Here is a 15,994-nt window from a genome sequence, read left to right as displayed (position 1 = left end):
GTGTGTTATTTTGCTCGGTTTGTCTTTTATGGTTTTTTCTAACACATAATACATAGATAATAAATATACATTGTATATATTGGAAGTTGCTGTTGGTATTTATAAAACAAAAGTATAAACTTTAGCCTATTTGAACTCTATAAATACAAACGGTGCTCAATTTTAAAATAACTTTTGTAATTCAGACCGTGCTTATCTTGTAGTGCTGGTCTCGCTTCTCTCGTCTCATACACGACATGATGTTTTATGAAATTATTTGATTATTATGGAAACGATTACAGATTTATGTGCACTTACCAGGTTAGGATCAACATTTGTGAGGTCCATAAGCACTGCAAAATGTGTTGAATGGTTGCAAACACACGCTGTTTCTGAGCTGAAGGGTGTAAAATTGACGCGGTAACAACCGTCCCCTGACCATCTTAATGAATAGAGAAATATTAGTTAATATCCATTGAACAGTTTGTAAAATGAATCTTCAATTGGTGTCGAAAGTAATTTCGGGATTGTTTTGGTTTTGCAGTGCTGCGCACGGTGATAAGCTCAAATTCCCGAGCGGCCGTCTGAGCCAACCAAGGAAACTATTCGGATTTTCCCGCGCGTTTCCCGCGCTGTGCGTCATGATTGGCTCGATTTTATTTATAGGACGCCTCCCTTGGGAGATTCAGCACGTCCACTGCTGTAAAAGCCAATCAAAACAAAGCTATCTCAGCATCAAAGGAAATATGATACTTTTCGCGGGAATAACCTGTTCCTAAAAAAACAAATAATAAAATAAAATAAAACTAAAAATAAAAATTCGGAAAAGGGTTAAATCATGGAATTAGTGGAGATAGAGACCCCCTTGATGAGCTCTTGTCCACGCGCGCGAAGGACCAAGGGTAAGAAATATGGTAACTCATCTGTTCGAGAAAATTTGGTTTTGGTCCCTGTATGACCATACGTCCACCCCTCCATTTATGACAATGTGACCAGAATCACGTGACCATATCGCGGGCTCAAGTTTAGAGCTTAACCAGGCGACTATATTCCAGCTAGTTTACGTAAATCATTTTATGATCAATTGACACTTGTCAAAACAAAGCATCGGCTGAGTAGTAATACGTGACCATGTCGAGGGCTCAAGTTTAGAGCTCATCGAGGTCAGCTGTTGACCACTGACCAGGTACTGGGTTTCGATTGGATCGCAGGCTCAAGCCAGGTTAACCTATTGTAAGAATAAATAAGCCGAGAGCTCAGCTTTTAGGCTTGGCTAAATCTATATATTACACAAATATTGTTTAAAGTGTCTATGACAGATTTTTCTGAGATGAAAACAATGAAAAAAATTCCATATCGATTCTCCTGCCATGCGGCCTTTAGAATGAAAAATTAACGTTTTCGCTTCCGGGGAAGAAGGGATACAAAACCGCGTTAGTAAGGAGACTGGTGATAGCACAACTGTGACGTCAATTGACGGCTGTCTGTGCCGTATTGCCCGAAGCGGGAAATACCATAATCATCTTTGTTTCTCCACCCAAATTTTTGAGTAATCATTGTTTTTGTTTTCTCTTGGGACCAAGCCCCAAGAGAAGCTGGAAACAATGCTTATGCAACATTTGGACAGACAAACAAAGAATATTATGGTATTTTCCTCTTCGGGCAATTGACGTCACTGGCATGCTATTCCCAGTCTCCTTACGAGCGCGGTTTTGTATCCCCCGTCCCCCGAAAGTGAAAATTCCGATTTTTAAAAGGCTGGAAATCAGTATGGAATTTTTTGGCTTTTTTTTCGATTGAGTAAATTAAGAAAAATCTGCCATCTACATTTTAAGTTTTCTTACTTGCATTCTGAGAGATCCCAGGACACACACTCTCTATCATTTCCTGCGGGCTAGAGTCAAGTAAGTCAAGTAAACTTCTTGGAACTTGTGCAACTATCCATCCCATTAAAAGCAATTAAAACTCTGCTCTGACGAAAGCTACAAGATTAAACTTAGTTAAATTCTCAAATAGACACAATAGGCGCGTCTTCGATGCTACGGACGAAGAAAAAATAATGTCAAAAAAATTGATCACGCCATCGTATTTCTTCCAATTAGAATATGTCAAATTTACTTTTTTACGACAAAATCAGTTAAACTGCAATCAGAGCTAGGCGAGCGATCAGTATCACAGATCATAAGTTTAGGATAATGATCCTTTTTACGAAAGGTTGAGATCCATTGATTTATTAGCCAATCATACTAAAAGGCCTTTTAACCGGACTGAACAGATTTAGCAAATAAATTGCATGTTGCATCTGTTTAGTAATAGATCCCGCATGACGTCAAAATGTGGCAAGAACAAAAACGTGGCATACGAAGCGGTGTCACAATTTGGCGTCTTCTGTGATTGTTTTTTGATGACGCCAGCTATGCGTCTGTCCTCTAATGGATCATATGTGAGAACGCATAATGCAAAATAAGTTTATTATGTAATCACTGATACCTTCAAGCTCTTAAAGACCAAGGTGACATTTTTTAGCAATCCTGCTTTTGAAGGAGGAAATAGTGAAGCTGACATTATATTGGTGTTAATCGTCCTGTAAAAGAAACAAACAAAAAAAAACAGAATGAAGTGAAGATAACGAGACAAGACTAAAAGTGACATTAACATCAGACTTCAGCAAACCGATCGAGGGAAGGATCCACCTGACACTTCGTTGGGAAGTAATTTCTTTATGATTTACTTGGCTTTACGTTTTGACAACAAGGAAATTAAATGTGTATTTATAAAGCGTGAAGAAGTTGAACAGGACACAAAACACATAAAATGTACGTGACCACCCCCTCCTCCCACCCTACCCAACTTAGGCTTTCAACACTTTATAAGGTGGGGGAGAGGGGAACTGCTCTTGAGTTTTAAAATGTGTTATCTCTTTTGGAAGTAATTTTGAAATCATGGATAACCGCGAGTTTCAAATGACCGTCCAAAGGAATTTTGTCCACGTAGTATTTTTCGTATCCTGATGGCGTACAACAAAACAGTCATGCCGATATGTAGGGGAATACTTTGGATTTTCCTTAGTTTGCGTTTAACAAAAAAAAGCCAATTATTCCCCCACACGTCGACTCTGTTCTTTAGTTCTTTCACCATTCAAAATCACCTTTTTCTTGGCATTCCAGGCGCACCTTAACCACCACAGATACATTCAGGGTTTCGCAGATTACGAGATTTCGTTATTGTGCCGAGAGCTGGCGAAAAAAAAAAGGTTCAACGTTTGTTTATCCTTGTTGCAGCTCTTCTCCGAAAAAAATTGAATGTTGAATACGAATTGAAAGCTGACCATTCACCACGAAAGCGAAGTTGAACGAAACAGAAGACGAGCCTTGTTCCGTTCAACAAGTTGCCAGTGGCTGAACGACGTGAAATGACCGTTTTCCAGTTTCAAAAGATCATGATGACACAGTCTCTCGGCTTGAACATTTTTTGATCATCAAATGTTTTAAAACATTAAGAAGTGTGCCTTGAGCTTAATATAACCAAGGGGGACTTACAGTGATCAAGTAGAATGGCGAGGGCATACCTGTTTTTATTCGTGTTGTTTGCAGTTGTAAACAGTCTATGTAGTTTTTTATATCTCACTCCCATAACTACCGAGCCTGCATAAGGAAAACGAAAGAATTTAAAAAGTAACTAGTTTGTTCATCAGTATAATTGGAAGTGCAATCAATGGAGTTTCCGTGAAATCAATCATTTCATATGTAAGTGGCCAATCACAGTCAATCATATGGCCCGTTCATAAAGCGATGAAAATTCATCAGCTATTGAAGTGTCTTCGTAAGAGAAGGCACTTGCTATTTCACAAACCCGCGCAGCAGGGATATACAACCAAGATCCGAGTGTCTAGTTTACCACGAAAACGGGGCATTCGCAAATTAATATGTTAAAGTACCCCTGCGACCAAAAAATCAATTTTTATTTTTCTTTGGATTTCAAAACTATGTTAACTAAAACACTAAGGGATCAAAGTTTTAGGCCTTGATTTGAAAAAGACACTTGTTTATTTTAACTGGAATTTTCCTATTTTATTGTCTGCCATTACTAACTTTAAGATCTTGAGAGTGCTGGATCGAGGAGAAAATTACGTCAAAGGCTCACTAGTTTAAAAATCAACACGATCTACAATACAATACAATTAATACAATACAATACAATGTTCTTTATTTTGAGAGGGTAATACATGATTAACCCAGTAAAGAGTTTTCTAACACATGGCCCTCAAATGAAGGATTATCCTTCATTGTCAGTTTGCCTTAAATGAAGTATTATCCTCCATTTTGATCACTCTGTCCCAGGACTTGTGGTAGCAGATAAAAAGAAAATAGGTAAAAGCGGCCACTGGACAGGATTTGAATCCGGAGCACCCACTTTCAAGGAACCGTTTTTATCCACTTAACCACTAAAGATCAACTGACTAGAAGATGTGCCGATTATTTACCAAAACTAATTAGTATATATATAAAATCACTGCTGAATAATGGTCTAAGTCTAAAGCTTGATTTTAAAAAGGTTAGCTTTCTCTTGATGTTTGGCAACCGCGACATTATTCACTGTGTAAGTTTGCTTCTTAGCCAGTGTTAATACACGTTGGGAAGGAAAATAAAAAGGATACCGTGACATTGACTTCGAATGTCTTGATGCAACCTTTTTCAGCAAGTTGTTGTTTATGCCAAATAAACTTGTGAAACTGTTTACATTTTGCAAGCAACTGATTAAAAAAACTAGCAAGATTTATTCGTTTTCAGATTTTTAGGGCTGGTCATGAACTTTCCGCTTGAATTTAACTACTTTCCTTTACCGCGCACGCCTTCTTACCCCAGAGATTTAGCAAATATGTTAATAAACTCGTTTTCTTGGTCCGTATTGTAAGTTCGAGAGCCTGGTTTTTTTTTCGCGAGCTTCGCGCTTCTAGGCTTTTGATTGTGCTGCCATAATTTTCGGCTTAATTGGTGGAAACTAGCGTGATTTTTGCAGATTTTAAAAAAAAAACAGCACTTCTAGCATAGTCGGTAGATATTGATAAGCCTGAGACCAACCGCGTTCGCGGTTTAGAAACGGAGAGAGAGCCTCCCTAAGAGGCTGGCATTCTGGCACGAGATGACTGAAGTTGCTATATTGTGACCGGAAGTTGCTTTATGGTTTTGGTCCCAGTACCTCTCATTTGCAAGTTTGCAAAATGGCGTCTGCTATACTGCCCGATATTTGCAGCTAGAGACCATACCAGAACCAGCAAACATAGCCAGAGACCGTTGCGTTAAGACAAAGAAAGCAAAGTACCGTGAAGAGAGGATGAGCTTTTGACATCAAAAACGTTTTGCTACGCGATCGTGATTCATTTTCTGGACTTGTTTCGCTCATTTGCAAAATGAAAAAAAAAATTAAGAAACTGTGGCATAATTTGGAAAGCGAGCATAATTTGAGTCATTTGGGCAAAAAATGGGCACTGCTAGTAGCATAATATGCTACTCTTACGAACACAATTTATAAAAGCTTACGCGCTAGTGCGGTGCAGGGATGCACGCAGTGGTGAGAACACTTGCCTCCCACCAATGTGGCCCGGGTTCGATTCCGAGACTCGGCGTCATATGTGGGTTGAGTTTGTCAGTTCTCTACTCTGCACCGAGAGGTTTCCTCCGGGTACTCCGGTTTCCCCTCTCTTCAAAAACCAACATCTGACTTGATTTGCTTTCATTGTTAATTCCAGTTTACAATGTTCCCAATTAGTGCTCCAGCGCTAGAAGGACTAGATACTTAAATAAAGTTCCTTTCCTTTGCCATAAATCAACGGAAAAACTCGGTCTGTAACTTACAGTTCGGATCTCGAATTCGGTTGGTAACATATGTGTAAAAGTAATAGTATAAACGCGAGTGCCTACGGCTTGTGCAATTTTGAGAAGTTTCAAAACATCACATGAGCACATAAATCACAAAATGATGCTCAACTTAACACGATTTTTTTGTATTATATACTCCACAATTGAAAATACTCCATCACTGTGCTCCCATAGCAACTTCCGCATTGCACTTTATAACCTAGTGCATTCGTCATTGACCAATAAGAAACACGATATTTTTCTGAGGATATAATAAGGTGGATCAAATGCTCGTGATCTTAAAGCGTTTAACTCTGGTTCAGAGCTGGGGTTTTTTAAATGCAAAGATTTCCTTATTTGGATGTAACATAGCTCATACATTTTTCCGCGCGTGTAGCTTCGATCTCACTTTTGTCCATATTTGGGCGTAGAATCGGTGTCCTAATATCCCCAGCTTTGTTCCAAAAAAAAAAAAGACTTGAAAGTTACACGTTTCAAGGTCATGTGTTTCTAGGTGGATCTGATGGATTAACCACCCGAAGCCATGACATAACTTTCGTAATGTTCCATGTTCGCGTTATAGTTAAATGATGCACCATTTGTCTCTAAAAGCAGCTTAAAGAGCTCACCGTTGGTTTCATCAGTATCGTCAACTGAAATCGTAATCCAATCGCCCCCATTGAACTCAAATCCAAACATCTCCTCTCTGAAAATTCGAGTCACGTTTAAATCTTCAAGAAAAAGTTATGGATACGATAAGCGACAAAGTTTCTTTAAAAATACATGTCAAATTTTCTGTCAAGCTCTTATCGCCCAGCCCTACCCTTCCTAGACTTTCGAAAAGTCCTTCGTCTAGATACGCGCGGAACGAAGGACTTTTCACACTTGATTGGCGCCAATTTTAGCGACCCAAAAACGGGTCGCTGAGCTAGGCCAATCAGAGTAGCCCTCGTGGACCCCAGGGGATAGAGTTGTCAATCAAAGTTTGCCACACGCAGTGAAGCGTGACTTCCAACATGCTAGATATTCCGAATTACGCGACTATCAGAGGAAAATAATTCAAGAATATCTGTCTTGCATAGATCTGTTTGTGTCTTCTCCAACCAGAGCTGGGAAAAGTCTGACCTTTGAACTAGTCTCGTACGCTTTTGGTCGTTTACTTGGAGAGGATTGCAATGCTATCGTATTCGTAATTGTTCCACTGATTTCAATCACGAAAGATTTGGCCTCCAGCCGCAATTGTCGTGGCATTAGAGCGTCATATGTAGGAGACAACACATTTAAAATCTTAAGTATAAACTGGTGTTTGGAAGTCCCGAGGCGATTCTCAACGACTATCGACACATTTTTCGTCGAATGGAACAAAAAAATTAAAAATGCACGTGTATTCATCGATGAGAGTCATTGCATCGCTTAATGGTAAGCTTAAGTTTCACTAAGATGTATCTTTTAATCCCGGTCTAGTACGTTTCCTACACCTGAAGCCTACCTGATCTTTCATGAGTGAAATCAATTGACTTTCTTGACGATTCGAAACTTTCCTTTACTTGCTAATCTTTCGAATTAGTGTTTCTATCAGCACAAATCACGGCACAAGTGTTGGTCCAAAAAATGACACTGGAGATCTTTCCAAGCGGCGACTCGAGATTGAAAATAAGCTTTCGTTTTATTTCATCTTTGTTTCTGATACCTTTAGCACAAAGTCAACAAATTTCCACTTTCGATTTGGTAGAAGCAAACATGACTGTTTTCGTCGGATTGCGCCATCAAGTGCAGGACTTGCGAACGACGTCATTCGCTTTTTGGCGCGAGACAAGTCGACCTCTCGCGACTTCGTCGCTCGCTCATTTACTTCGCGTACGAAAAATCACAATTCGCTCGCTAAAACATTTTCTCCTGGGATTATCGTGAGGTCGACTTGTGGCAAGTCTATACCCTTCCCGACTTCCATAATCTCTCTACTCTCCCCTTCTCTTTCCTTTCAACTATCCAAACCCTTCTCCTTCACTTCCCCTTTCACTTTCAACCTCTCCGCTGTCTACCCCTCCCCTCTCCCAGTCCATCCCATGCATCTGTCTCTCCTCCCTCTCTCCTTTCCACACTCTGCGCATCCCCTCCCCTCCTTTCTCCCTTTAATCCATCCTTCGCTATCCGTTCCCTCTCTTTATACTTTCTTCCTTGCGCCACACTCTCCGTACCCATTCCTTTTTATACTTCCCCGCAACGGTCATTTCATGGCCATCCATGCACCTCTTGGCTTAGATGGACTTTTCACATACCCTTCTACAATTGCTGTAGAAAAGCATGCGAAGCTATAGTAGCTGCTGTAATGTTCCGATCTGCAGCAGAAGACGTATTACGTGAAATCGTCAAACGTTGCCCATTCAGTTCATTAAAAAAAAATGACACTCACCAAGTTCACTTGTTTGATTGTCGAATGGCATTGACTCATTTAAGCAGGCAGCAGCGACAAAATTTTCGCAAAGATCTGAAGTCATCATTGCATTTTTTTGTCGTTCTATGTCAGGTTCGTCCTTATCAGAAGATCTGATTAAGGTATCCATCATATTACGCATAAATGAAACCCATTTCTGAAGAAAAATAATGTTACGGCATTCGTGTTCATTGTTTTCTGAACTAAATCTGAGTGCTGTTGTAATAGCTGTATCCTTACGATGAGTACAGTACAGAGGTTTAGCAAAGGGACGACACCAAAAAGGTTTATTGAGTGAAAAATGAGTATTGTGTGTTTGGCATGCATTTTTGTACAATTACTGCATTTGAGGTTTCCATAGTTTCAAAGCCGAGGTGACAATGATGTAAAGTGAAATGTAAATGGTCGAACAAAGACGCCAATGAGAGATCGTATGTTTCTGTCCACCAACTTGGCGGCGAAGACCTAACGTGAAAACTATCTGGGGCCGGTTGTTTGAAGCATGGTTAGCGCTAACCCGCGTTAAATACCATGGAAACCTATAGGTTCTGATACCTCTTAACCAACGGTTAGCGCTAACCAGGCTTCGAGCAACCGGCCCCTGGACAACAGTCAAAAAGTCTTTAACTTTGTATGATACAAACAGGTTAAAATAGTCACACAACAGTGACGATGGCTGAGATTATATTAAGTCGTGCAGGGAGTGCGGCCCAGTGGTTAGGGTCCTAGTCTTGGGATCAGGAGATCCCGTCTTTAAGACCCGTTCTGACCACTCGTTGAATTTGTTCCTTGTAGTCCCTGGTTCAACTACACTTGTAAATAACCAAATGGTTGGCCTGCGGCCAGTTGGGATCCTTAACAGTTGCTGTTGTTCTTTTCGGTCATTTCATTTATCATGTTTCAATGGTGCTGAAAAGCCCCTATGGGGGACTGGGTATGTATTGTATTGTCGCGTTTTCGTTGGTGTCGCATTCTACAAGAATCTGCTGTGTAAAGCAACCAAGTCTCAACTGAGTTCTTTGGAAAACGTCAACACACTACGGCAAATTTTAGTTTTCTTCCTAAAATCCAGTTCGTGTTTTTATGGTTTTTATCTGACGTCACGGAGGCCACGATGGTGTACAATGGTTTTTGGAAATTTGACTCTATTGTTTTGCAAAATTTGTTGGGCCATTTTCTATTGTTTTGTTCACCAACATGGCCGTGTCATCACGTGGATTTAGACCTAGAATAACTGGGTTTGTTTGTAAAAGATGAACGATCAATGAAATGATCACGAATAAGTTTGTTAAACGTGAACTTAGCATCGCAGATTCAGAAATGCTTACCACCGAAGTGAATCTATTTAATTAACACCTATAGCTATTACCTTTCTCGTGATTGTATTTCCTTCGAGCATGTTGCAAAACTTCGAGACAAGTACCTAATAAAAAAAAAAGCCGTTTCGCTAGTTCAATACAAAGGCTACCCTACTTTGCAGTTGTTCATACCCGCCAGAGGTCATGTTAAGATTTCAGCTGGGGATTCGTATGGTCCGCCGTGCATTCCTCGCCGCTTCGCTTATAGCCCCTTTCTTGGCGTTTTGTGGCTATGCCTTCTTAAATGGTTTTCTTGCGACTCGGGGACGCGAGTTAGCTACGGAAATCTTCTTCTGTCCAAAGCCCGGTGTGTCTCTGAAAAGCCTCAATTTTGTGTTTTCCCAGCCACCGAAGTAACGCCACTGTTTACCATCTTTACGGGCCTTGTGTGAACGCAGGCTTATTTACAACAAGAAGCCTATAAGGGCGTATCCGTGGGATGCAAAAACACTTAACACAAATTGTCCAGTTACAGTGAACTACAACCACGGGTAAACTTCGGAAAATGGCGAGAGATTACCAGAAAGATAAATCTGTCATTTAACTAGCTAAATTTGTGGGGCCATTTTCTATTGTTTTGTACACCAACAAGGCAAATTTAGTTTACTATTTAAGCTTCAACAACATTCCCCAAAATCCAGGTCGTGTTTTGATGGTTTTCATCTGACGTCACGAAGTCCATGTTGGTGTACAATGTCTTTTGGGAATTTGACTCTGTTATTACGCAAAATTTGTGGGTCCATTTTTTATTGTTTTGTTCACCAACATGGCCGTGTCATCACGTGGATTTAAACCTAGAATAACTGGGCTTGTTTGTGGAAGATGAACAACTAAAATGATCACGAATAAGTTTGTTAAACGTGAACTTGGCATCGCAGATCTAGAAATACCTACCACCGAAGTGAATCTATTTAATTGACACCTATAGCTACTACCTCTCTCGCAGATGTTTTTCCTTGGGGAGTTACGCAAATTTTCGAGACAGTTCCCTAATAAAAAAAAAAAAAACGTTTCGCTTGTTCAATACAAATTAAAGGCTACCCTACTTGACAAAGTTGTTGATACCCGCCAGAGGTCATGTTAAGATTTCAGCTGGGGATTCGTATGGTCCGCCGTGCATTGCTCGCAGCTTCGCTTATAGCCCCTTTCTTGGCGTTTTGTGGCTATGCCTTCTTAAATGGTTTTCTTGCGACTCGGGGACGCGAGTTAGCTACGGAAATCTTCTTCAGTCCAAAGCCCGGTGTGTCTCTGAAAAGCCTCAATTTTGTGTTTTCCCAGCCACCGAAGTAACACCAGTGTTCACCATCTTTACGGGCCTTGTGTAAACGCAGGGTTATTTACAACAAGAAGCCTATAAGGCGTATCCGTGGGATGCAATGCAAAAACACTTAACACAAATTGTCCAGTTACAGTGAACTACAACCACGGGTAAACTTCGGAAAATGGCGAATGTTTACCAAAAAGATAAATCTGTCATTTAACTAACAGAAATAGGGGTTATCTCTTATTATTAATGCTATTCTCACTGAGGGCCATCATGTACAAACGCCCCTTATTCCCTTGAGATTTTAAATTGAGAATTTCCGTGCATCTGTTGTTCCATGGGAGAACCCTATTTGCATAATTTGTTACCATTTTGGCATAAATAGGCTTGTTTTATCCCGTTTATTCCTCTTTTTGGCTTTGAACGGACGTCGGGCGTTCGACCCTCCCACCTCCCCACAGCGATCGCCAGCGTGTTGCCATGACTCCCACTCCTTCCGCCTCTGGTCTCGCCTCTTCCGACAACTTACTTCTGCCCGGGGTGTTTGGGAGTGAGGGCTCCCAGTGATAATTCATTACTACTAGATACGGAACATTTAGGTAAAAAATTATAGGGATCAGGATATTTGAGGGGAAAATTGACGAGATACGGGATATTATAAAAATAGGCACGCATTGCGTACGTGTGGTAGTGCAATCGCACTGCTGAGAGCCAATCAGATTGCAAGGATCACCGGTAATTTCTAAATGGATGTAATAAGAAAAGTTATCATCAGCTAAAAACCTTTTGGAAGATTTTCGCTACGTTTAATTTTTTTATCGTACTTTTGGTTGTACAAGTAAAATCGCAAAAACGAAAGTGACATCGATTTTAGCGGCCGCCTGTGATCAAAGTTACCTTGCGTGTTACCAACAACTCATGAAACAGAGGATACATCTGTGACAAAATAACGGCAAGACACCGGGGTTTTGTTTGTTTTCATGTTTTTTTCTTTTAAGCGTTGTAAGGTTCGACAAGATGGGCGCGAATTTAGCACAAAGGTCACAATCCTTGATGCTAGTCTAAGTGTCAGCTAATATTAAGCCCCTTCGAATGGGGACAGTACTTGGATGGGGGACCACAGCGAAGTCCTCGTGACGTCGACAGCTGTTTTTTTTTTAACTTGATGTCATTTTTTATTTTGTTTGTCAGTTGAAAGCGATTATGTTATCTCATTTTTCTACGTCGAACGAACGACTGAACAAACTGGTTCGCAAGAAGCATGTCGATTGGAGTATTCGTTCAATGCAAAATAATGTTCACACAAGAACGAAACAAGATCTAGATATTTCGTAGATTGGATTCACCCGAGCGGAGCTTAATTCAATATCCGTGGGGTATGCACATTTGTGACTACGAACAGGAAAAAAAAAGCACTCGACAGGTAATAAATGTTCATCAATATTCATACTTCATTATTTTTTCAATAAAACTATACCTTGGGGCTTCTTCTTGTCCCATTTCCTTGAGTTTTTCCTTTTCATTTAATCAAGAAAATTAAAAATAAACATAAAAATTAAGACTTATCTCGTTTGGAAAAAAAATTGAGAGCGAGAAAGAAAGGCCGTTGGCAAAAGATGAGTTGGGTTCTAGAATAAAGAGATCTATGATCACAATTTTCAAAGGTTCATGCCTTGACGCATGACAGTACAACTGCAGCGAAATCGGTCGCTTTTAATAAACATTAGTCGAAAAAACATTAGGACGATTTGTTAGTCTTCAGTGTGACAACGGCCATTATTATTGAAATTATGACTGCCGATAAGCACTGTAATACAGCACCAAGACGGTTTTTTGGACATCAAGATTCCTCTTTCTTGGCAGTATTAGTCTTTTGACTTTAATTTTTTTGTAGCTCAACCTTAATTTGTATCCTTAATTTACTGGCCGAGAACACCACCAAAGGGATAAGACAAAATAGAATTTGCCAAAAATATATATCCCCGAGATCTAAAGTGAATTTCATTTCCCTCCCTTCCCATACACTCCTTTGTGGAAAATGAGCCTAAATCACAAACCACAAAATGTATTTTGCTGTTGTCCGTGACATTAATTTGCGGTTTATATATATTTTATTGACCTATGATGAAGGCCGTACTTGGAGAATATCGGCCCGAGGTCTTGATAGTGCGGACCGAGCGCATTGAGGGCCCACACGCACTTGCTGCACTTATCTACAGGACCTGTTCTCAATTCGCACCACAAACTATAATGTCAGGAATTTAGAAATGAAACTTCATTTGCCCAAACCAAATACCAACTATTTCAAAAAGAGTTTTAGATACAGTGCGGCCTCAAAATGGCGCAGCTTACCCAACGTACGATCGAATCAGTTAAATCTTTTCAAAAAGAAATAAACCGATTTTATGAAAATGAGAGTTAGGCAACCTTGTAAAACAGTATTTTTATTACTAGAGTAGATACTTAATTTTATTGTACTATACCTATTGTATTTTTACTTAAGGTTTTACCTTGTTAAAATAAAGCATGTATGGATGTATTTATGTGTGGTAGCGGAACGGCGCTTCTGTATAGAGACTCTCATGTACAAAAGATCGATGCGGGCGAGAAAGAATCTTTTGAATTTTTTGAGTGGATCGATCAACAGCCCTGTTCACACAACCTCCGCTCGAAAACCGAGCTCCGATGAGCACAAGGTTCCTCCGAGTACCTTTGAATCGGAGTTCGCAGATAATCTGGAGTCCATAGCTCTATGCCGAGAGCAGCATATCTTATCAGCCTGGACTTTAACATCCATGTGGATAATGTGTTGGACGCTGATTGCAAAAGACTGATAGATTTACTGAAGTCATACGGACTTCAACAACACATCACTGGCCCAACTCACTAACATGACCACGCCCTTGACCTTAATCATTACACGCCAATCTGATCAGTTGCTTGGGGCGCGTTCTTTTGGTACTATTCCGGAATAGGAAGACACGGAATAGACGGCATTCGTGTTCTTTTGGGACCTATTCCGGTTTCAGAATGAACGGAATACTATTCCCTTCATTCTGCTCCCGATAGCAGAATGAACGGAATGACCGGAATATCAGTTCACTCCGAATAGGCAGAATATGCGTTCTTTAGGGAATCTTTTGGCGGGAAATGATACGCGGCCGGCCGGTCGCCCGCCGGCAGCTTGAAAATTGTAAAAACTTGAATGGAATAGCGATCCAAAATGTATACCGTAGATGCAGGTATGCTTGACTTCTGTTCTGTTTCTTTACCGGTGCTAGAACAAGAAGAGCTATCAGTTTGTGTTATTTTAAAAAAAGTGCCCTTGCTTGGGCCAAAAGAAATGACGTTGGCATTAATTGGTTTCCTCTACAAACCCTTGTATCCGAGCATATTTACGCCGCCGTCTTGCACTACGCAAAGCACTCACAAGCACAAAAAAATTCTTCTTCATCTTTCTCCATTAAGGTTTTTAGCAATTGAAGGAAATTTCTGTCATTTATCTACTTTGTGAAATGTATTATATTAAAGTTTATTTATTAAAAAAAAAAAAAAAAATTAAGAAAACCGAAAAATCGAGGAAACCGGCAAAAAAACTGGTACTTATGGCCATATATCACCATTTCGTGTTCCAAACTTTCGGGAACCTTTTTCAGTCGCGGTGCCAACGCTGAACTGGGGCATGCACAGATACAATAGTTCCCAGGTCACCTTCGCTAATAGTATTCCGTTTTCAGAATATGCGTTTCTTGCGAGTTGATATTCCACGAATTCTGTTATTCCTAATCCGGAATGAGAATAGCCAGGATTCTCCCAAAAGAATGCACCCTTAGTATTTCCCCGCGCTTAAGCCGGTATATTTCAGACCATGCAGACGTGCTGTGCTCTATCCGCTCTGTTAAGCCACCACTTACTGCACGGAACGTTTCCTACAGAAAGCTGCACTTAGTTAACGCAGAATCCCTCAATGAGGACTTGGCTTCTTCTGAGTTATGCAAGAATCCATCAGATGACCTTCAGGAACTCGTAACATATTATAATGACACCCTGCAAGCTCTCTTGGATGCAAGCATGACGTCCCTTAGCGACGGCGGGTGCATGAAAAATTCTTACAAAGAAATCAAATAAGAGCAGAATCCAGTCTTTCTGCTTGCTTTCCTTTTATCAACTAACGTGCCTATCCTGTGGCTAATAAACACCTCCCAGATAAAAGGTACAACAAATTATCTACGGGTAGCACCTCACCATTTTACTTTATTTAACAATTATTCGCAGAAGACGAGATGAATATTCGTCTCGGTTTTTATTCACCGATATTCGCAGAGCCCGAGGTGAATAATTGTTTTAATATAATTACATAGGTGATTATTTGAAAAAAAATATGCTGTTTCTTTAAAACAATTAATTTTTTCGTCTGTCACTTCGACAAGAACGAGTCGAATATTCACCTTAAGCATGTGCGACTCGACAGTTCAAGTTGTTCTATTTTTCTCGGGAGTCAGTGAGTTTTTACCCTTGGCACCTGACGCATTCTCCTCCAATCGAAAACGTATTTGAGTTTAGAGGTATAACAAATCAATTCAATTGCTATCACTCGACTAAAGTATTTACATACCTTTTTTGCACCGTCTTGCTTTGGGCCATCTTGCTTTTAGCCATCTTGGTGCTCTGGCTTTACCCATACACAGAACAGATATATTGCAGTGTTTGACGCAGTGAGGGGATTGGGATTTATTTCCCTCTGTCATTAACCCTAGTGGTAGATAACAGTCAGGAATTGCATGATTTGACGGCTTGTCGCAGATATTTTGTCGTTGAGCGCTGCCTCCACCACAACAGCATACTGAGGATGCAAAACCTTGAAAATAATATGTTCGTAAGATTGACTCGGAAATGTGAGTGAAATGTGAAATAATGTTGAACAGTGTTTAAGTCTTACCAAGATTCCAATCATATATTGTTTCAGCAGCTGAAAGAGAGGTACCAAAAGTTTTTCCTAGTTAAGGCTCTGATGTCTCCCTCCTCCCCACCCCTAATTAATTTAAAGTTCACCCAAACCTTGCTTCCTGTATTTGTCGGCAATCGGGAAGCGTGCTGGGGA

General features: G+C 40.3%; 1 protein-coding gene across 1 annotated transcript; it reads right to left on the bottom strand.

Moving 5' to 3' along the window:
* Positions 1-703: 703 nt before the first annotated feature.
* Positions 704-15,746, bottom strand: LOC138046609 (uncharacterized). The gene is made up of 9 exons (XM_068893215.1): positions 15,509-15,746; positions 12,371-12,408; positions 10,565-10,618; positions 9,641-9,694; positions 8,251-8,428; positions 6,467-6,568; positions 3,548-3,623; positions 2,470-2,563; positions 704-754 (listed from the first exon to the last, which is right to left on the bottom strand). Exons 1-9 carry the CDS (start codon positions 15,639-15,641, stop codon positions 704-706), a joined length of 780 nt encoding a protein of 259 aa, XP_068749316.1. The 5' UTR covers positions 15,642-15,746.
* Positions 15,747-15,994: the final 248 nt, after the last annotated feature.

This window comes from Montipora capricornis, chromosome 4 (assembly GCF_036669925.1).
Source record: "Montipora capricornis isolate CH-2021 chromosome 4, ASM3666992v2, whole genome shotgun sequence".
NCBI lineage: Eukaryota > Metazoa > Cnidaria > Anthozoa > Scleractinia > Acroporidae > Montipora > Montipora capricornis.
This window is presented reverse-complemented; position numbering and strand designations above follow the sequence as displayed.

Bases quoted from the DNA above. Each gene is read 5' to 3' on its own strand.
- LOC138046609 (XM_068893215.1), bottom strand. From the start codon at position 15,641: ATGACAGAGGGAAATAAATCCCAATCCCCTCACTGCGTCAAACACTGC. The intron at 12,409-15,508 runs GTATGTAAATAC...TTAAATGAAAAG, and splicing joins AGCAAGACGGTGCAAAAAAG to GAAAAACTCAAGGAAATGGG. The intron at 755-2,469 runs GTATCAGTGATT...TTGTTTTTTTAG, and splicing joins TGGTCTTTAAGAGCTTGAAG to GAACAGGTTATTCCCGCGAA.